We start from the raw sequence: 19552 nt of genomic DNA, 5'->3' as shown, positions 1-19552 counted from the left end.
AGGGACAAATACTGCAGGATTCCGCCCACATGAGGTCCTTAGAGTCTCCAGATTCACAGGGAACAGAGTGGACGGTGGGCACCGGGGGAGGGATGGGGGTCGGTGACTCAGGGGGACAGAGAGTGGACAGTGGGCGCTGGGCACCGGGGGAGGGATGGGGGTCAGTGACTCAGGGGGACAGAAAGTGGATGGTGGGCGCCAGGGGAGGGATGGGGGTCGGTGACTCAGGGACAGAGAGTGGACGGTGGGTGCTGGGGGAGGGATGGGGGTCGGTGACTCAGGGGGACAGAGAGTGGACAGTGGGCGCTGGGCACCGGGGGAGGGATGGGGGTCAGTGACTCAGGGGGACAGAAAGTGGATGGTGGGCGCCGGGGGAGGGATGGGGGTCGGTGACTCAGGGGGACAGAGAGTGGATGGTGGGCGCTGGGCACCGGGGGAGGGATGGGGGTCGGTGACTCAGGGGGACAGAAAGTGGATGGTGGGCGCCGGGGGAGGGATGGGGGTCGGTGACTCGGGGACAGAGAGTGGACGGTGGGTGCTGGGCACCGGGGGAGGAATGGGGGTTGGTGACTCAGGGGTACAGAGAGTGGATGGTGGGCGCTGGGGCTGGGGGAGGGATGGGGGTCGGTGACTCAGGGGGACAGAGTCTCAGTTTGGGAAGATGGAAAGTTCTGGAGACGGATGGTGGGGACGGCTGCACAGCAGTGTGAATGTGCTTAGTGCCCCTGAGCTGTGGGCTTAGAGGTGGTTAAATGGTAATTTTTATGTTATATGTATTTTACCATGATTTAAAAAAAATAAATAATTATTTTTTCAAAACCAGTAATTCGAAGAGCATTTGGGCTGGAGAACAGTTGTGGGTGGGGAGGTGGGTGGAGAAGCCACCCTGGGGCCACTGCAGACATCCCGAGGGGCTTCTGGAGCACCCTGGAGTGGACGGTGGGGGGTGGGGCCCCTGGGGTGTTGAGAAGGGAGAGTGGCTGGAGCAGGGGTGAGGCTGTAGGCAACCACCGGGAGATGCGTTGGAGGGGTCAGGAGTGAGGGCCCAGCAGTCACCCCAGCTACAGCGGGGACCCAGCACCCCACCTTGTCACCTGCTGCCCATTGCCCCTGAACCTCTCTCTTCCTTTATTTAACAGACACCTGGGGCCCACTGTGCTGGGCTGGGACATAGGATGGGGGTGCCCACAAAGACACCCAGAGAGAGTGGTGGAAGGTGCTCTCCAACTACGAGACCCTCAAGGCAGGGACCCTGCTGTTTTCAAAGAGCACCCCAGGCAATGCTTATAGGATGACCCAGTGAACGCCCAGGTGGATGCACGCAGCCCGCCCCTGCTTCCTGCTGCGCCCTTTCCCGGAGCATGAGCCTCGGCTTTGCTGGCTCCATAGGACCCGCTGCTGGGGTGGGAGCCGAGGCCCCGTCTGGCGTCCACAGGAGACCCTGCGCGAGCTCTCGGTCTGGCCCGGGTGGGGGCCGCGGTCGGTGGCCGGAGGGAGCTGGCTCAGCCAGGACGAGTTTATTAAAAACAAGCTGGAGATCAAGGCGGGCCAGCTCATGTCAGCCGAGCTCATCCTGGGCCCCAGAGTCATCAGAAATAAGAAAGCGCGGATAAGCCCTGTCTAAATATCACGGCAAGCGGGGTCAGCGGCAGGCAGCCGGGAAATGTCAGCTGGGGGCGGGGGCCCTCCGCGCCCCGGGATTAGTGGGAGGCCTGGAACGGTTGTGCCCGCCTCCCCTGCTGCCCGAGGGAGGCCCGAGCGTGGAGGATTACCGCTGCCAGCGTCTCGGGGGGGCGGGGGGCTCTGCTTTCGGCCCTGCTGGCCCCCGTGAGACAGGGGCCCACTGCAGGGGGGAGGCCGAGCGGGAGGAAGCTGAGCCTGGCCCAGGAGGGGGACACATCCAGGTCCCGGAGCCGGGTTGCCCACAGAAGACCCCAGCGGAGCGGGGCGGGGCGGGGGAGGCGGTGACGTTTAGGGAAGCGGCGGGACTCCTGGCGGCCTCTGACGGGGCTCCCCTCCCTGTGTGACGGTGGCCCTCGGTCCCCTCTGAGCCTGTTTCCTGCACGGGGCTGCGTGCTTCCTTCGGGGCGGCACAGCGAGTGCAGGTCACCCTCTCTGGGCCTCATGTGTAGTCGGCGCCCTCGTCCCCCGTCCTGGGCTTCCCGAGCCAGAGGGAGCAAAATGTGTCCCCGGTGGGCAGATGAGGGAGGACAGATGTGCCCCGCGTGGGCAGCGATCCTGAGTCTCCCGCGGGACCAGCACGCTCCCCAGGGGTGGGACCGGCCAGCACAGCCCCATCCCGAAAATGTCAGCGCGGGGGCCAAGGTGGGACCTCAGAGCAGCTCCCCATGCCTCGCCAAAACAAGATGGAGAGCAGGGGCGGGTGGCCCCGCACTCCCCACTCAGGAAGGCAGGTGGTGAGGCTGCGTGGGACTGCGGGCGGATGGGGTCAGGACCCAGAGGGGGCCTCAGTCCTGGGCAGCCCCCGACTCAGCCTGCTGCCAGTGGAGGGTGCAGGAAGCACGGCAGAGGTGCCTGTGGCCCAGGGGTGCAGGGGCGTGGGCCCCCTAAGTGCTTCCAGCGGGCAGGCCCAAGGAGGGCCAAGGAGGCGCTGGGCACCCAGAACCAGCTGGGCCAAGCAGAGCCCGGGGGGACCTCCAGGAACCCACCTTGGCTGCCCGGATGTTCAGCTGAGACGTTCAGCTCGTGTGCTCTGGGCACATCGAGCAGAGCACTCTGTCCCCTCCTGAGTTTTGGCTAATGCAGCCCGGGGCCTTGCGGGCCCACAGCCGAAGCTGGCTCCCCTGTAGGATGGGCGGGGTCAAGCGACGAGGCGGCCCCTCACCGCCGAGAGCGCCGGGAGCCTGGAGCAGCGGGACCAGGGGCAGGTGACTGGGACCCCAGGGCTGGCGGGGGGCGGGCACCGGGCCTGTCATGTGCCCACGTGCTGCTATCAAAGCACGGCTGTGGGCGCCTGCCCCCGAGTGACTAATGAGAACGGCACGGCGCTCTTGTCTCCGGCGGGCTCCGTCGTCAGCCGACTGAGAGCCGGTGGGAGGGGGCGGCAGGCAAGCGGAGTCACTGCAGGGGCCAGGCGGGGTGGGGGGCCTGCGGACGGATCCCGAGGAACCCAGAGCACCTGGCAGGAAGCTAAGGCCTCAGCCGTGACATGGAGTGAGGGTCTGGAGGGACGCGGAGCCAGGAGCCGCCCCACGGGTCAGCCCACCGTGGCCGGTCAGACCTTCTGAGGCCCAGCTGCCCGCCGCATGCACACGCCCTCACACAAGCACCGTTCAACCCCCGTCCACGCACACGGAGGCTCCCATGGGCACGCTCACGCACAGACCGCCAGAGCTACCAGCGGAGCTCGTGAGCGTGGGCTCCCGAGCCTGGCTGCACACGTGGCCGGGGGTGCTCACAGCCATGTCGGCCTCTGCAGGTGACGGGGGGAGCCTTCCGCCCAGAGCCCCGTGTGAGGCCAGCATCCTGCCCCTCGAAGGCACCTGAGCAGTGAAGAGTCGGGGTGCTCTGGGGGTGGGAGCCACCGAGGACTACGGAGACCTCTCGCTGGCCAGGGTCACCTGACTCTGAGGCCTCTGTGATCTGCCCCTCCCCGCCCTTCCTCCAACCCCTTCCCGCCTTGGTCCCCGGGCCTTCTGGGCACCTGGTTCCCCTTGCCACCCCAGTCCAGTCCCCTTGGCTTCTGCAAATCCTGCAGGCCCTCCCTCCTTCATGCGGGGCGTGGGTCTGACCACACTTGAGTCCTGCCCTCCCTTCCATGTCAGCACAGGGATGCCCAGCCCGGCTGCCCCGCCCCAGGTCCCTGCTGGAAGGACCCTAGGACAGGCACTCTTAGGGAAGGCGTGGACAGCTTTTCCAGAGGCCCGAGAGCACTAATCCCAGGTGTCAGTGGGACCTGGTGCCCCTCCTCCCCATGGGGATGGGACAGGGGGCAGAGTCAGGATCCCCTTTCCCACCCTCCCAAAGGTGGATTGCCAGCACTGAGCCCGGAGCCCAACCTTCTGCCAGCCCGTCCCCCTGCCCCATTGAGGGGTCAGCCTGGCGGGAAGGGAACTCAGATGAGAGGCAGGAGGGAGGTCTGCCTGGAGGAGGAGGGGCAGCCATTGGGCCTGGGGGCCAGGCAGGACTTGGTCTGGAGAAGGGAGCCAAGCGGGTCACTGCTGCAGGGGCCTGGGGATGGGGGGGGCAGGGGAGACATGGCCCGCTCCTCCCGTCTCTTCCTGCAGGTCTGACTTCCCAATGCCCAATTATCCTGAGTGCATCGGATTGACCGGTGGGGCGGTGGCTCTGGGTCCGACCTGCCCCCGCCGGCTCGCCCAGCTGCTCGGTTCCATCCGCTGGCCTCGTTAGAGCTAATTGCTCTGACATTTCAGCTCTGACAGGGCCGGTGTGACAGGCGTCTTGGGTCTTCTTCCAGCGTGGAGGAGGGTGGGCGACTGCTCCCCCACCTGTCCCCAAACACGGAGAAAGGCCCCCGAGCCCTGGGGCTGCGCCGAGGCTGGAGGTGGGCGGCCCGGGCAGGAGGGCTGGGACACAGGCCTCCCTGTCCCCTGCAGCCCCCAAGGACCACGGGGACCCAGGGCTGGCCCAGGGCAGCATGACATCCGGAGTGCCCCCAAATCCTCCGAGGTATGTGGTGTGTGCCCGTGCAGGGACCCTGGTCCCAGGCTGCGGGCTCTGGAGGGGCTTCTCTGGAGACCCGCTGCCCGGGGCCCCGGGGCTGTGTGTCCCACAGATGTGTGCCTCTCCCAGGACACAGACGATGCCCACTGACAAAGACCTTAATCCTGCTCACACCATGGAAGCAACCTCTGACTCCCGATTGCCAGGGAGCACGAACCTCAGACTTTCGCAGGTGGTTTTCGACGGTGGGGCCCTGCAGAGCCACGGGATGAGGACCCCAGGGAGATGCCCCCCTCGGGTTCCCTCGGCAGCTCAGCCTGGGCCCTCCTGTGGTTTGGGGAGGAGAGGAAGGGCGGGGTCCCGCAGTGGGCAAGGCAGGGGGCCCAGGGGGAGCAGCCCTGCCTTCGAGACAGGCCCTGAACCTGAGGCTGGAGGCCGCCTGCCTCACCCCTGCCCCACACCAGGAACCTGGTCGATGCCAGGGAGCTGCATGCTGTCCTTATGGGCCATTACGTCCTCTGGAGGCCGGGGCACAAAGAGGCCACAAGAGGAAGCACCCAGCTCAGCACTGGTGCTGAGTGCCCGGCCTGACCGCTGGGATTATTCAGGGTGATGGGAGGGGCGGGGGGCTGCACAGGGGGCTGGCCCCTCCTCCCGATTCGGCCCCAGAGCGCACCCCCACCGTGCTGGGCCCCGGACGCTCTGCTCCTCACCCTGCCCCCGCAAGACCGGCTCATAGCCTCAGGGCTGTCTGGGCAGCAGGGACCCCATGTCCTCTCCTGGTGCCCACCTCCTCTGCAGTGGCTTGAAGCCCTACCCTCTATCCCTGGGGTGGGGGCCGCTGGTCTCCGTCTGCCCCTTGGATTCCTCTCCTTGTGGCCTGAGGCCCTGGATCCTTGAAAGGAATGTCTTGCGAGCTGGGAATCCAGGGCTCCGGACGCTGCAGGACCCAGAGAAATCACTTGCCTGGGGTCTCAGTCTCCCCTCTGCAGGACGGGTCTACGGACGCCTCAGCTGTCTATAGGCAGGCCCTACAGATCACCGTCTGGGCTTGAGCCCGGGAGACCCTGGGTGCAGGGGGAGCCGCGGGCCGGAGAGAGGACACGAGGGTGTCTAGCCAGGAAAGAAGATGCTGGCTGGGGTGGACCCGGGGGTGAGGAGGAACGGCCCGGACTGTGCCCAGGTTGGTCAACCAGCCCTGCAGGGCGGGGATGTGTGGGAAAGCCTTCCCAGGATGGACCCCCTGTGCACGGACAGATAGACACCTGGTCAGGGGAAGCCGGAGGCCAGAGGGGGAAGCACACAGCTCGGGAGGGAGTCCGTAGCTTCCGCCCTCCTGCCCGCTGCCACCTGGCTCCGGGGAAGGAAGCTTAACCCCCACGGAGCCTCCGTGCAGGCCCACGCCAGCTCAGGTAGGCAAAGGAATTAAAAAACAATATTTGTGTCAGCAGAAGACATTTGCCGAAAGGTTAAATCCACACTCAGCCGCTCCTCCTGCGCGGTGCTCAACCCCCTGCCCGGCGCCCCCCAGGGCAAACCTGCAGGCCTGGATCTGCATCCCTAAGTGGTCCCTTGCAGTCCACCCTGGAGGGGCGGAGGAGAGCCTGTCCAGAGTTCCAGGAGGCCTGGATGCTGCCTGGGGACCCTGGTGCCCTGGGGTAGAGCCTGGCCCCGGCCCGCACCCCGGGGATCTCAGAGCAAATTCTTCCAGGGCCTTCAGGACATAGCGGCATCCCTATGGAAGACCTCCTCTGGGCCAGGCCTTAGGGGCAGAGGCCGCTGAGACATGCTCTTGAGCCCAGAGTCTAGGAGATGAGTCAGGCCAGGGCCCACACCAGGCACCGGGAGATGTAGTGGGCCAAGCAGCTGGGGGTCCTGGCCTCAGGGTGTTTGCAGAGGAGGGAGGTTAATATCAGGGACAAGAAAGCACAGACGTCACAGAATGAATGGTGGCTGAGCTGTGTTTTGTGGAATGCATAGGAGCTCACCAGGAGAAGAAGGGGGTGAATATTGCAAACTGGGTATCATGGACCCCCAGGCCCTCCTGGAGCAGGAAGTGGGAACAGCCAAGGGTGAGAAGATCAGCAGGGGGAGGTGGGAGGAGGCACTTCCCTCTGCACTGACTGAGCTCTCAGACTGCTTCCAGAGGGCGATGGGGAGCCATAGAGGGTGGGGAAGTAAGAGTGTCATGGTCAGACCGGTTGGGGGAAGGTCCTGGAGGAGAGGGGTTGGCCAGCCAGACATCCCTCCCTCCGCTTCCCAGGCTCCTCACACTGGAAGGATGGGCCTTTCTGGAACATTCCAGGTCTCACTGGCTGTGCCTGAGGATCCAGGCCCAGGGAAATGGGACAAGGGACAGCTAACGCTCCTGCTGGTGGCATCTAATGGAAACATGCCGTGGGATCCTGTTGGGAAATTTGATGAAGAATCTTCTGGAAAAGCAAATGTTCTCCTGACATCCCAGGTTGGAGTCTGGATTTCTCCTCTCGGGGGTTTCCAGGCCACCTGCCACGTGCACTCCCAGGGTGCCCAGAATAGTACCTCCCTGTGTACCCACCGTCACCCCCACCTGGGGTGTGGCGCTAAGGGGACGCCAGCTGTCCCCAGCCCCGCAGAGCCCGTCCTCTGGAGCCGAGGTGACTCAGAGCGAGGGCCGTACCCCTGCTGGGCGCCTGCAGCGGGGACGCAATTAGATTTAATGGGACAGAGCCCTTTCTCCTGCGCGTCTTCGCTCCCGCCCACCGCCTCCCTCAGGCGGCAGGCGGCAGGAGAGGACGCGGGGAGGTGGGAGGTGGGGGACGTCAGCTCAGCCTATAAGAGGCCGCCCGGCAGAGGGCCGTGGAGGCGAGCCCTGCACGGACACCGGCGCCATGCCCACTCCCAGCTCTGCCTCGCCCCAGGCCAAGGGCTTCCGCAGGGCGGTCTCCGAGCTGGATGCCAAGCAGGCCGAAGCCATCATGGTAAGGGGGCTGCCGGTGCCCGATGGCCAGCATGGGCTGGAAGCGCAGGGGTGTCCCCCGAAGGCTAGCAGGGGCCCCGGACTCGGGGTCCATATGACGCCACAGACCTGAGTGCGGTGTGGGGTCCTGGCCCTGAGCATCTGCTCTGCCCAGGCTGGTAGGCGACCCCCGACCACCCCACTGGGGGGTGTTTGAAGCTCCGTGGGTGGTTCCTCCCCGGCCCGGCGTGTGTGTGTGTGACAGTGTCCTGGGCCTTGGCGGTAGCTCCTGGGGGGAGGTGCCGGCCACACGGAGGGGCAGACCCCAGTCCTGAGCCCAAGGGTGATAGGGGCTCCAGGGCGGTTTCCATCGTCATCCACCTGTCCACCGGCCACGCATTCGTGACCACATGTGACCTCCTGTCTTGAATCCCACCTCCCCTGCCTAGACACCCTGGGCCCCTCTGACCACCAGGACGGTCCCCAAGGCATCACCCAGCACCTGGGGGCCCCCGAGGGCAGGAGGTCTGTGCCGGGCATCCTCACCTCCATGAGGCTGGATAACTGGAGACCACTCAGGCCAGAAGAAGGGTCTTGCATGTCCTCAAGGATGCCCCAGAATGATCAGCTCCCAAACATTTCAAATGAGCTTTTGTTTTTAGACCTTGAATGAAAACATGGTTTGGGTTCTGGAAATGTGATTTGCAGGCACCTGCTCAGAGAACTGCCCCCCCCCCCCATTCTCAGTGAGACGTCCTCCCCACCCAGCTCCCAGGGCCCACCCAGCCTTGCAGGTGCTCCCCGACCCGGGGCTGCAGCCCTGCTCTGCTCACACCCCCGAGGCCAAGCGGGGGCTCGAGGGTCTTCTCCTGCACCCTCCCCACCATGTTCCAAGACCCGAGGACACCAGAACCTTCTTGGAAGTTCAGCTCCAAGGGACGAGCCCCAGACGTTCAGCTCCTCCTTCATGCAGGCCTGGGGGCTCACGGTCTTGGGGACAGGCTGTGGACCAAGTTTGGCCATGTCCCTGTGCTGTGGGGAAGGGCCGGGGTTGGGGTGCCGAGGTGACGTCATTCAGTGTGGCTGGCGTGGGGGTCCCTCCCAGGAGCCAGACACCATGTTCCCTGCCCTCCCCAGTGCTCTGGCTGACGTCCACCTCAGGGTCCTGAGTCACCCCTCCTGTCACCTCGTCCAGTTGGGACCCGGGGACAGAAGCAAGGCAGCATGTGGGTGCCGTGGGCCCATCCTCCCGCCACACCGGCCCCCAGCCTGTGGCCCCACATCTTCCTGGCCACCCCCCAACCCCCATCGGGTGGAGACAGGCTCTTAGTTCTGCCCCAGCAAGCGAGGCCTGGCCAGCCGTACCCCCCGTGGGCACAGCAGGGGCTCATGGACGCCAGCGGGTCGGAACAGGGACTGGGGGCGGCCGAGCGCAGGGGAGCTGGGCGTGTCCTGTCCCCGCAGTCCCCACGCTTCATCGGGCGGCGACAGAGCCTCATCGAGGACGCTCGCAAGGAGCGAGAGAAGGCCGAGGCCGCGTCGGCCGCCTCCTCGGAGCCCGGGGACCCCCTAGAGGCCGCAGTGTTCAAGGACAAGGACGGGAAGGCCATGCTGAATCTGCTTTTCACCCTCCGGGGCGCCAAGACCGCGTCGCTGTCCCGGGCCGTGAAGGCATTTGAGGTGAGGCTGGCTGGTGGGGACCTGTGGCAGGTGCGGACACGGTGTCCTCTCCACGGGACTCACGCAGAGGCATGGCTGCCACTGAGGGCCACCAGGGGAGAGGGGCTCAGGAGCCCTGGGCCTGGGGGTTTGCACCCCCGAGAGCTCTGGGGGGCCCCACGGCCCTCACAGTCCCCCTCATGGTCTCGGGAACTGCCTGAGCCCAAGCCCTCCACCGGGTCCTGAACCCCTGCCACCCCCACACCCACCACGTCACACACAGGGTGACATATGGGGTGAGTGCGTGTGGCTCCCAGCAGGGCAGCCTGGGAAGTCGGGGTTCCCACCCCCCCCCGCCCCTGACAGGCTCTGGCTAATGTGATGGCAGATGGTATTAGTTGTTCTGGTCACACCAGGCCAGGCGGGACACGGGCTCCTGGCCCCCAAATGACATTAGAGCTGGGCTCCAGCTCCTGGACATCCGTGTGGCCCGAGGGCCCGTCGAGAACCTGCGTCCTTGTTGCTGGGCAACGGCGACGGGCGGGAGGTGGCGGCGAGCGGAGCCTTCCTGCCAGGCCCCTGGGCATTCAGTGGCGCGGAGCGGGGGGTTGAGCCTCCTGGGTGGGGGGGCCACAGTGGGGTCCAGGGCCCAGCCCCAGCCCCAGATGAGGCCACCAGGGGTGGCGGACCTTCCGACCAGCGGCTGGGGACTCAGGCCCGAGGGACGCGACACGTCACCCAGAACACTGGGTGGAGGGGCCGCGCTGAGGACTCCCATCATGCAAACTGGACGAAACCCCACCTCCCAGCCGCAAGCCCTCCCCAGGCTGCAGGCTCTGACCCGAGTGTGGAGGACGGCTTGGGTGTTCGTGGCCGCAAACGTCCAGGGCGGGGCCACAGGAGCTGACCCCACGGAGCTTCTTCCTTCCCATCCCCGTCTCCCCTCCCTCCCCGTGTCTGTCTCCCTGTCTGTCTCTCTGTCTCACCATCTCTCTCTGTCTCTCTCCTTCTCTGTCGCTCTCCATCTCTCTTTCTCCATCTCTCTTTCTCCATATCTCTCTGTGTCTCTCCATCTCTCTCTCTGCCTCTCCATCTCTCTCTGTCTTTCCATCTCTCTGTCTCTCCCTTGCTCCCTAAGACGTTTGAAGCCCAAATTCACCATCTGGAGACCCGGCCCGCCCAGAAGCCACGGGCGGGGGGCCCCCACCTGGAGTACTTTGTGCGCTGTGAGGTGCCCAGCGCCGACCTGCCCGCCCTGCTCAGCTCCGTGCGCCGGGTGGCGGAGGACGTGCGTGGCGCTGGGGAGAACAAGGGTGAGGCTGGTTCCTCTGTCCTTGTGGGTAACCCATGACCTTGAGATGGGGGCACATGACCTTGAGATGGGGACACAGAAGCTTCCACAGGGGACCCCTGAGGGGACCACATATGAGGCCTGGGGGGCCCCCTCCCTGCCGGCTCAGGCCCTCCGCCCATCTGCGTGCTGGCCGGGGCACCTCTGGGACCTGCCCACTGTCACGCCCCCATCCCCCACCCCGCTCCCCGCTGAGGAAGCCGCAAGGGAGGCTGCTTCCAGGCCGGCCTGACGCTCATGCAGGCCCGTTCCCTCCACCCTCCATGAAGTCCTCTGGTTCCCGAGGAAAGTTTCTGAGCTGGACAAGTGTCACCATCTGGTCACCAAGTTTGACCCTGACCTGGACTTGGATCATCCGGTAAGCGGGTGCCCCCAGGCCTCCTGGCCTCCTGTGTCCCCGTTCTCATGGCCAGGATGTCATGGATGGGGCGTCACTCTGTCTGTCTGCTGTCCGGCTCCCGGCAGAACCACCGAGGCCGGGCTCGGTGCAGCCCCCAGGCACCCTGCTGCACAGGGCAGGGAAGGGGCAGCCAGTGGGGGGGGCATGTATTGGGCAGGGAAGGGGGCGGTGGGCAGGGAAGGGAAGGGGCAGCAGGCAGGGAGGGTGTGTTGGGCAGGGGAGGGGGGAGTCGGACAGGGAAGGGGCATCGGGCAGGGAAGGGGTGGTGGGCAGGGAAGGGAAGGGGCATCAGGTGGGCAGGGAGGGGGGTGTCGGGCAGGGGAGGGGGGAGTCGGGCAGGGAAGGGGCGTCCGGCAAGGAAGGGGTGGCAGGCAGGGAAGGGGCGTCGGGCAGGGAAGTGAAGGGGCGTCAGGTGGGCAGGGAGGGGGGCATCGGGCAGGGAAGGGGTGTCGGGCAGGGAAGGGGCACTGAGCAGGGAAGGGAAGGGGTGGCGGGCAGGGCAGGGAGGAGTCGGGCGGGCAGGCTCCTGAGCGCGTGCGGCACTGCCCCCAGGGCTTCTCGGACCAGGCTTACCGCCAGCGCCGGAAGCTGATCGCGGAGATCGCATTCCAGTACAAGCAGTAAGGACCCTGGCGGCCTCGGCCTCGGCCTCGGGGAGCCAGACCCCGTCCTGGAGCCTCACACTGGCGGGGGGGGCGTCTCTGTCACCAGCGCCGTCACTGTGGTCACTGGCTCGGGTCCCCGAGTCAGCCGAGCAAACAGGAAGCTGCCGAGGCCACGTGGCCGGCAGGCGCTCAGCCCCAAGCCCCTCCTGTCCGCCCCCCTGCCCGCCCTCCCCGAGGGGCCCCTGCTGACTGTGCACCCCGTCCGCAGCGGCGACCCTATTCCCCGTGTGGAGTACACGGCCGAGGAGATTGCCACCTGGTAAGACCCGGTGGCCCTGCTGGGGCGGAGGGGACGAGGAGGGCCGCGTGTGGAGGCCAGGTAGAGGAGGGACTTCCCAAGGCCCTAACCGCCCACCTGGGAGGAGAGGCTGCTGCTGGGTCCGGTCATCCCTGTGGCCCTCTGTCCCCCGGAGCCCCCCAGTGGCCAGGGTCTTCAGGGTCCAGCGAGAGGCCTGCAGTGTGGGCCTCTGCAGAGCCTCTGGGGGGGGCAGAGAGGAGCGCCCACAAGGACGGGCTGCTCGATGTGGGGAGGGGCCGGGGTCTGGCGGCCGGCAGGCTCGGCCGCAGGGCCTGAGACCCTTGCCCGCAGGAAGGAGGTCTACACCACCCTCAAGGGCCTCTACGCCACCCACGCCTGCCGGGAGCACCTGGAGGCCTTCCAGCTGCTGGAGCGCTTCAGCGGCTACCGGGAGGACAGCATCCCCCAGCTGGAGGACGTGTCCCGCTTCCTGAAGGGTGCGTGGGCCGCAGGGGCGGGGCCCGCAGGAGGGAGGCCCCACCCAGCCTGGTGCCCTGACCCCCGTGGCCTTGCAGAGCGGACGGGCTTCCAGCTGCGGCCCGTGGCCGGCCTGCTGTCCGCCCGGGACTTCCTGGCCAGCCTGGCCTTCCGCGTGTTCCAGTGCACCCAGTACATCCGACATGCGTCCTCGCCCATGCACTCCCCCGAGCCGTGAGTGTGCACCTGCTCCCCGCGGGGCCGCCCCGCCTCCGCAGCGACCCGCGGGGTGCCCGCCTGCGAGCCGCCGGAACGTGGGGGAGGGGGCAGGGGCGGGCTGCGGCCCCCCGCCCCCCGCCCCCAGCCGCCCCTTCTCCCCGCCCCCACAGGGACTGTTGCCATGAGCTGCTGGGGCACGTGCCCATGCTGGCCGACCGGACCTTTGCTCAGTTCTCCCAGGTGCGTCTCAGGCCTCGGGGGGTGGGGGGAGCCCCTGCCGGCCACCCCGGCACCATGCCTGAGTCCCTCGGCGGCTGGACGTTGTCCGCTTGGGTCCAGGAGGCTTCAAGGAGACTGGGTCATCCTGGAATAGAGGGGCGGGTGGGCCGTGGCGGGTGTGCTTGGACCCGTTCTGGGAAAACCACCTTATAAAAATGAGGAGTTAGCCCGGCTGCTGCAGAGCCCACGGCGGAGGGAGGGGGGGCGGAGGGGGGGGGCGGGCAGAGCCCCATGGCCTGTGCTGCCACCTGCTGGCTTCCTGAAGAACAGCACAGAGCTGTCCTGGTCCCTTGATTGATCCTGGGAGGGTCCCTGCATCCCTGGAGGGTTCCTGCATCCCAGGAGGGTCCCCCCATCTTCAGAGGGCCCCTGCATCCCTGGAGGGTCCCCCATCTTCGGAGGGCCTGCATACCTGGAGGGTCCCTGCATCCCAGGAGGGTCCCCCCATCTTCAGAGGGCCCCTGCATACCTGGAGGGTCCCTGCATCCCAGGAGGGTCCCTGCATCCCAGAAGGGTCCCCCGTCTTTGGAGGGCCCCTGTATCCCAGGAGGGTCCCTGCATCCCAGGAGGGTCCCCCATCCTGAGAGGGCCCCTGCATACCTGGAGGGTCCCTGCATCCCAGGAGGGTCCGCCATCTTCGGAGGGCCCCTTCACACCTGGAGGATCTCTGTATCTGGGAAAGATCCCCCACCCTGGGAGGCTCTCCACATCCTGGGAGGGTCCCCGAAACCCCAGAGGGCCCCTGGAGCACCCTCGCCCCATGCAGGCGCCCATGCAGGGGTGGGCCGAGCCTCTCCCTTCTCAGTCTCCTGCCTCCACAGGACATCGGGCTCGCGTCCTTGGGGGCTTCTGACGAGGAAATCGAGAAGCTGTCCACGGTGGGTGCTTTCCCCTGCAGGGCCTTGGGGGGCACGCTCGGGACACCTGGGTTCAGGCCGGCGGCCCCCCATCTGGGCTGAGGTCCCCTTTTCTGTCCAGGGAGTGTCACCTTTATGCTGTGATCCCCAGGGCCGGCCGGGCCCTGCCGGGGCTGGGGGTGCGGCAGGGCCGAGCGGCAGGGGCTGGCGGGGCGGCGGCTGTGGGCACCGACGCGGTGCTGTCCCCCCTAGCTGTACTGGTTCACGGTGGAGTTCGGGCTGTGTAAGCAGAATGGCGAGGTGAAGGCCTATGGCGCTGGGCTGCTGTCCTCCTACGGGGAGCTCCTGGTGAGGCCCGCCCCTGCCGCGGCCCCGGCCGGGAGGGTGCTCACACTGGGGCTCCCGGGGAGGGGGGAGCAGGGGTGACCGAGAAAGCTCGTCCTGTGCTGTCCCAGCCGCAGGGTGCCCAGGCCTCGAGAGGACCCCTGCGGGGAGGGTGTGGAGTCAGGGAGCGGCGCTCCTATTCCCTCCGGGCCCGGGGTGGGGGGTCCTGCGACCTCTGGCCTCCCGCAGCACTCCCTGTCTGAGGAGCCTGAGATCCGGGCCTTCGACCCGGATGCTGCCGCCGTGCAGCCCTACCAGGACCAGACCTACCAGTCCGTGTACTTTGTGTCCGAAAGCTTCAGCGATGCCAAGGACAAGCTCAGGTGGGCCAGGGCTCCCAGGGCCGAGACCCCCCCCCACGCCCCCAGACTGGGCTAGCCTGCAAGCAGGGCCTGGAGTGCACACCCCTCCCACCGTAGGCCCCCCAAAAGTCCCGGGGGAGTGGGGGGGAGAGCTGCCGGACTGGTGGCCAGGTCAAGGCCAGGTTTCAGGAGGCAGAGTTTGACCTTTGTAAGAAGGATGTGTGGGGCCCTTCCCAGCCTCCTGCCTGCTGAACAGCTGGGGCCATTGGGTGGGACAGAGGGGCAGGGGTGGCTGAGGGTGGGTGGGGGACCCCGGGGGGCCTGGAGGGGGCAAGGAGCCCCCAGGGCCGGGGGCTGAGGGTGCGTGACCAGTGGTGTTTGGGAGAGGGGGCAAAGCCTGACGCATCCCACCTGCTCATTCTCGGAAAGAGTCTTGTTTTCCAGCTAAGGGAAACCGAGGCCCAGGGGCTGTCTGCAGAGTGGAGGTGCGGGAGGGCCGGATCCCACAAGCAAGTGTGGGGACAGGAACAGACCTGGGGCTCTCTGAGGCACACAGCCCAGGAAGGCCTCCCGGAGGGGTGGGGCGGGATGGGGGTCCAGCAGAGGCCCGCTTGGGAAAGGCCTGTCCTTCCCCTGCCCCCCACCCTTGGAGCAGGCCTCGATCCCCCGTCTTGTCCAGTTGGTTGGTCGCAAGGAGCTTTTGGGGCCTGGGCTTGCCCTGCACTGATGATGCGCCCCCTCTCCTGGGGACCGCAGACTCTGTCCCAAGCGGCCCCTGCTCCTCCCCACCTCCCCAGTGCCCCCCGAGTCCCCCCACCAGGTGACCGAGGGTCCGTACGCCCTCCCCTCCCTAGGAACTACGCTTCCCGCATCCAACGCCCCTTCTCCGTGAAGTTTGACCCGTATACCCTGGCCATCGACGTGCTGGACAGTCCCCACGCGATCCGGCGCTCCCTGGAGGGCGTCCAGGATGAGCTGCAGACCCTCACCCATGCGCTGAGCGCCATCAGCTAGGAGCAGTGGGAGAGGCCCCGAGGTCTCCCTTCCCTTCCCCAGCCTCCCCCCGGCCCCTGCCCACGTGAGGGGCTGGGTCACTGGGCACCCCGAGAGCCTGCCAGAGATCCTCCCTGCTGGAGGGCACCCCCCAGACCCCCACCCCACTGCTTCTCAGCTCTGCCTGCCGTGTCCTTGTCCCGCCCATGCTGCCCGCGCCGCCCGCTCACAACCTCAATAAAAGAAAGAATCCCTCTGAGCGCCTCCCTGGCCTCCTGTGTGTGCTGGGCTCAGGGCTGGGCCCCTCACCCCCTGCTCCTAGCCTTGCTCAAAGCTTTCTCTTCTGCCTCCGGCCTTCTCCGAGACCTCACCAGGCAGCCCAGGCCAGATAGGAGATGCCCTGCTCACCCCAGAGGACCAGCCTGTGCTGAGCCCCCAGCAGCTCCGGGGGGCGGAGGGGGTCCTGGCTGAGTGCATCATCCCCGTAGGGGCGGGGGGTGGGGGCATTGGGAGCCGCACCTGGGGCTCACAGCTCTGCGTTTGGCCAGTGTGGCTTCCAAGGCCGGGCTGCAGTCTGGGCCCTCCCCACAAGCCGGGTGTCCCCACTAGAGGACAGGGGTACAGGGGCCAGCCCGTAGCAGGTGCAGGAACGGGGCCCTGAGGCATCCCACCCGCACAGAGCAGGGCCTGGAAATTGTCCCAAAAATGTGTGCTGATGGGGAGTCCAGCTGAGCTGGTTCCCAGATAACCTCCCTGGGCCTGAGTCCCCCAGCAAGGCGTCTGCGGGCTGGATTCTGGGCTCTGAAGCTGCCCCTCAGCTCACTCAAGGGGTCTGACGTGGCCCTCCAGCTGGAGCCCCCGCATCCTCCAGGGCTGGCCCAGCCCAAGGGGCTCCTCCTCCCGCCCTGCCCCTGGTCCTCGGGGAGAGAAGCCCGGGGGCTTCCCGGGGCGTGCCTGGTTCCTCCCTCGTCGCGGGGTAAGAAATGCCCACCGGTCTCCCAGGCCCTGCTCACTCCCGGCAGCCGCGCCTGCCATACACCGCCAGGGCCCCGGCGTTAAGCTTTTAGGATGTCAGTCCTGGCAAACTCTTACTCATCTGTCAAGGCCCTCTGGGGCAAAAGCTTCTTCCCCAGCCCTCCCAGGTGGTCTAAGCACCTTGCCCATCCCAGGCCTCCCCTACCTGCATCCCTTCAGCCCACGAGACCCCAGTGGGCCATTTCTGAGGGCTGTGAGCCCCACTGAGACCCTGGGGAAGAGGTGAGGGCTGGCCCCGACCCCCAGGCTCTACTGGCCCCTGGGCTCTGCCCTCTTACTGGGGTCCTGCTCTACCCAGCTTCCTGTCCTGCATGTTCCTCTCAAGAGACCCCCAGACCTTCCGTGGCTGCAGACGGCCACGGGCTCCGTGGTGGCTGTGGGGGTTGCCGCGCGGCCTAGGCGGAAGCGGCAGTGGGGAAGGCACCCCACGGGATCAGGGGCGTCCACCCTGTGCAGAGTGCAGCATGGGGGAGTTGCTGAGCTCGGAGCAGGTGGGCCAGGCCCCTGTAGTCCCCCGGTCGTGCGGGGCCACAGACCAGGACTGCCTGGGCAGAGGGTCCAGCCTGGAGACTGGGGTCCATGCTGAGGCAAGGGCGCAGGATGCCCCCAACCCTTCCTGCCCCCTTGGTCTGAGGCGACAGGAGGAGGCAGGGCTCAGCCTGTCACAGACCCTAGTGGTGTCACGGTTAGACATGGCAGGGGGAGGGGGAGAGGGTTCTGACCTCTCTCCTGGTCCTGTCCAGGGGGCTGGGGAGCACCCCAGGGGCCCCAACCATATATATGAAAGCCCAGGGAGTCGATGGTCTGAAAGTGGTCAGCATGGGGGAGCCTGGCGGGGCCTCCAGAAGCAGGGGTGGCATGGAGGGGGAATGTGGGCAGGACAGGTGGGCCCCCCACACAGAGGGTGTCTGCTGCCCCCACAGCAGACATGAGAAGCAGGGCCTGGCCCGAGCGTCCACACAGTGAGCGGCTGGTCCCCAAGCTCGGCCCTCGGTGCAGCACCCCTGGGTGCTGAGGGTCTCAGCAAGGTTGCCGTGCTGGGGTGGGGTAGGGCTGTGAGCAGGGACGAGATGCTCCCCCACACCTCCCCATGGCCTTGCACCATCCAAGGGGCCCGGGGGGCAGACAGGGGTCCAGGGGCCAGGCAGAAGAAGCCCCCTCCTCTGGCCCCCGGCTCCCCTGGACTAATGTGGAAAATGTGGCTCAGGCAAGGCCCCGGGGGGGTGGGGGCTCTGCTCCCGTGGAGACATTTGCCCCCAGCTGTGAGTGGCCATCAGGCCCCTCGTTAAGACTCTAATGACCCTGTGGGCCCGCAGGTGCTGACGACCAAGGAGCCGTTCCCGCAGACCCAGCACTGGGGAAATGATCCAGAAATTGCCGCCTCAGCCCCCCGGCCATCTGCCACCCCCACTGGGGGCCCTAATGGGGCGGGCAGTGGGATCAGGAGCTATAAAGCCAGGAGGGCCCCGCAGCCCCCAGCCCCCTGGGACCAGCTGCACCCGGACACGGACGGCTAGCAGGTGTGTCCCCGTGGGCTCCTCATCAGCCTGGGGCTGCCCCGCTGAGGAGTCCAGGGTGTCTGGGCCCCAGGAGGACAAGAGCTCTTACCTCAGAGCGTTTGGGGGCTGAGCACAGGGTGGGGGTCCTGGGTGGGGCACATGCCCCTTCCAGCCTCAACCCCGTCTGTCCCCCAGGTCCCCGCCCCCCGCCATGGCCCTCTGGACGCACCTCCTGCCCCTGCTGGCTTTGCTGGCCCTCTGGGCGCCGGCCCCAAGCCGAGCCTTCGTTAACCAGCACCTGTGTGGCTCCCACCTGGTGGAGGCGCTCTACCTGGTGTGCGGGGAGCGCGGCTTCTTCTACACGCCCAAGGCCCGCCGCGAGGTGGAGGACCCGCAGGGTGAGCCCCCGCCGACCCCACCCTGGCTTCCTACCTGGCACCGGGGGAAGGCAGGCGGGATCGTTAAAAAGAACAATGACATGCCCTTGGTCACATCCTGCGAGCGACCAGCTCCCCGGTCAGTGTCGGGCAGCAGGGGTGCGTGGGCAGACTCAAGCCTTGGCCCCCCCCCCGGGGCCTGGGAACAGGTGGCAGGGTGCATGGGCCCCGTGCCAGGCGGCGGGCACCCTGCTGTCCCGGCAGAGGCCAGCACGGGGTGGTGGGCAGGCAGGGGAGCGTGTTCTCTCCCCGACCCGCTCCCCCCTTGTTTGCTCCCCCGCAGCAAGGGACGTGGAGCTGGGCGGGGCGCCTGGCACGGGCGGCCTGCAGCCCCTGGCCCTGGAGGGGGCCCTGCAGAAGCGGGGCATCGTGGAACAGTGCTGCACCAGCATCTGCTCCCTCTACCAGCTGGAGAATTACTGCAACTAGGGCGCCTCCCCACGCCAGTGGCCCTGAGCCTTCCGTGCCCTGCACCCCAAGCTATTCAATAAACCCTCTGAATGAGCCTTGCGGGTGTTGTCTGTGCGGCGTGGGGATTGAGGTGTCGGCCGGGGGGCTGGCGAGGTGACTGCCTGGGCCGTGGGGGCCCTTCCAGGGACCCCCGTCCTGTTCTCTACACCAGCCCCTCCAAGCTTGGCCCCTGCTCACTGGGTGCCCACAGGCGAGCTCCTGCCCTGCGTGCTGCGAGGTCCCAGGGCCCCTGGCTGCTCAGGACAGGACAGAGAAGGGCTCTGGGGGCTCTGGGGGCCTGGGGGTCTTTGGGCACTGACTGGGAGCAGATTCTCTTAGCTCAAAAGCCTTGAGCTCTCAGGGCCCCCAGAGCGCTTTCCAAGGAAAGAGAATGAGAACACTCCAGCAAGTTCTCCCCACCTAGCCCTGCGGTGCTCTACTTTTAGAGCTAGTTCTGATGGAGGCTGAGAGGGGGACGGGGTCCTGCAGGGGCAGGGGACAGAGAAGGGCCCAAGAGGCTGCCCAGGGCTGGGCCTTTCTAGTGCCTCTCCACCACCCCTGCTCCGGGCAGGCCCAGGGCCATCCCAGCCCCAGCCCAGATCCAGCCAGAGGAACCCACGGGTGCCCTGGAGGAATCAGAGAAGCCACATGGCAGCCTTGAGCTGAGGGACGGACTCGGACCCTGTGGGCACTGGGCAGGAGCCTTGGGCCTGGCACTCAGGGGC

General features: G+C 67.0%; 2 protein-coding genes and 1 long non-coding RNA gene across 6 annotated transcripts; 2 read left to right on the top strand and 1 right to left on the bottom strand.

The window, feature by feature from the left end:
• Positions 1–6601: 6601 nt before the first annotated feature.
• Positions 6602–8813, bottom strand: LOC144379395 (uncharacterized). Its single transcript, XR_013442243.1, has 4 exons — positions 8496–8813; positions 8129–8246; positions 6917–7049; positions 6602–6780 (listed from the first exon to the last, which is right to left on the bottom strand). It is a non-coding gene; the product is annotated as an uncharacterized LOC144379395 (long non-coding RNA).
• TH (tyrosine hydroxylase) lies at positions 7294–17882 on the top strand. Of its 4 annotated transcripts, none has more exons than XM_036074736.2 (13): positions 7294–7604; positions 9047–9262; positions 10380–10554; positions 10862–10950; positions 11545–11612; positions 11866–11916; positions 12247–12392; positions 12471–12606; positions 12762–12831; positions 13692–13748; positions 13980–14075; positions 14301–14434; positions 17758–17882. In XM_036074736.2, exons 1-13 carry the CDS (start codon positions 7515–7517, stop codon positions 17762–17764), a joined length of 1335 nt encoding a protein of 444 aa, XP_035930629.2. In that variant the 5' UTR covers positions 7294–7514; the 3' UTR covers positions 17765–17882. The 4 variants fall into 4 exon arrangements, with proteins under 4 accessions (XP_035930629.2, XP_077913736.1, XP_077913737.1 ...); XM_036074737.2 differs by lacking the exon at positions 17758–17882 and adding an exon at positions 15268–15665 and having other exon boundaries at positions 7299–7604; XM_078057610.1 differs by lacking the exons at positions 13980–14075; positions 17758–17882 and adding an exon at positions 15268–15665.
• On the top strand, positions 17805–18883 carry INS (insulin). Its single transcript, XM_036074746.2, has 3 exons — positions 17805–17961; positions 18136–18338; positions 18661–18883. Exons 1-3 carry the CDS (start codon positions 17864–17866, stop codon positions 18804–18806), a joined length of 447 nt encoding a protein of 148 aa, XP_035930639.2. The 5' UTR covers positions 17805–17863; the 3' UTR covers positions 18807–18883.
• Positions 18884–19552: the final 669 nt, after the last annotated feature.

The sequence above is a fragment of the Halichoerus grypus genome, chromosome 11, assembly GCF_964656455.1.
Source record: "Halichoerus grypus chromosome 11, mHalGry1.hap1.1, whole genome shotgun sequence".
NCBI lineage: Eukaryota > Metazoa > Chordata > Mammalia > Carnivora > Phocidae > Halichoerus > Halichoerus grypus.
This window is presented reverse-complemented; position numbering and strand designations above follow the sequence as displayed.

Bases quoted from the DNA above. Each gene is read 5' to 3' on its own strand.
- INS (XM_036074746.2), top strand. From the start codon at position 17,864: ATGGGGCGGGCAGTGGGATCAGGAGCTATAAAGCCAGGAGGGCCCCGC. The intron at 17,962-18,135 runs GTGTGTCCCCGT...TCTGTCCCCCAG, and splicing joins CGGACACGGACGGCTAGCAG to GTCCCCGCCCCCCGCCATGG. The intron at 18,339-18,660 runs GTGAGCCCCCGC...GCTCCCCCGCAG, and splicing joins CGAGGTGGAGGACCCGCAGG to CAAGGGACGTGGAGCTGGGC.
- TH (XM_036074737.2), top strand. From the start codon at position 7,515: ATGCCCACTCCCAGCTCTGCCTCGCCCCAGGCCAAGGGCTTCCGCAGG. The intron at 10,555-10,861 runs GTGAGGCTGGTT...CCCTCCATGAAG, and splicing joins TGGCGCTGGGGAGAACAAGG to TCCTCTGGTTCCCGAGGAAA. The intron at 14,076-14,300 runs GTGAGGCCCGCC...GGCCTCCCGCAG, and splicing joins CCTCCTACGGGGAGCTCCTG to CACTCCCTGTCTGAGGAGCC.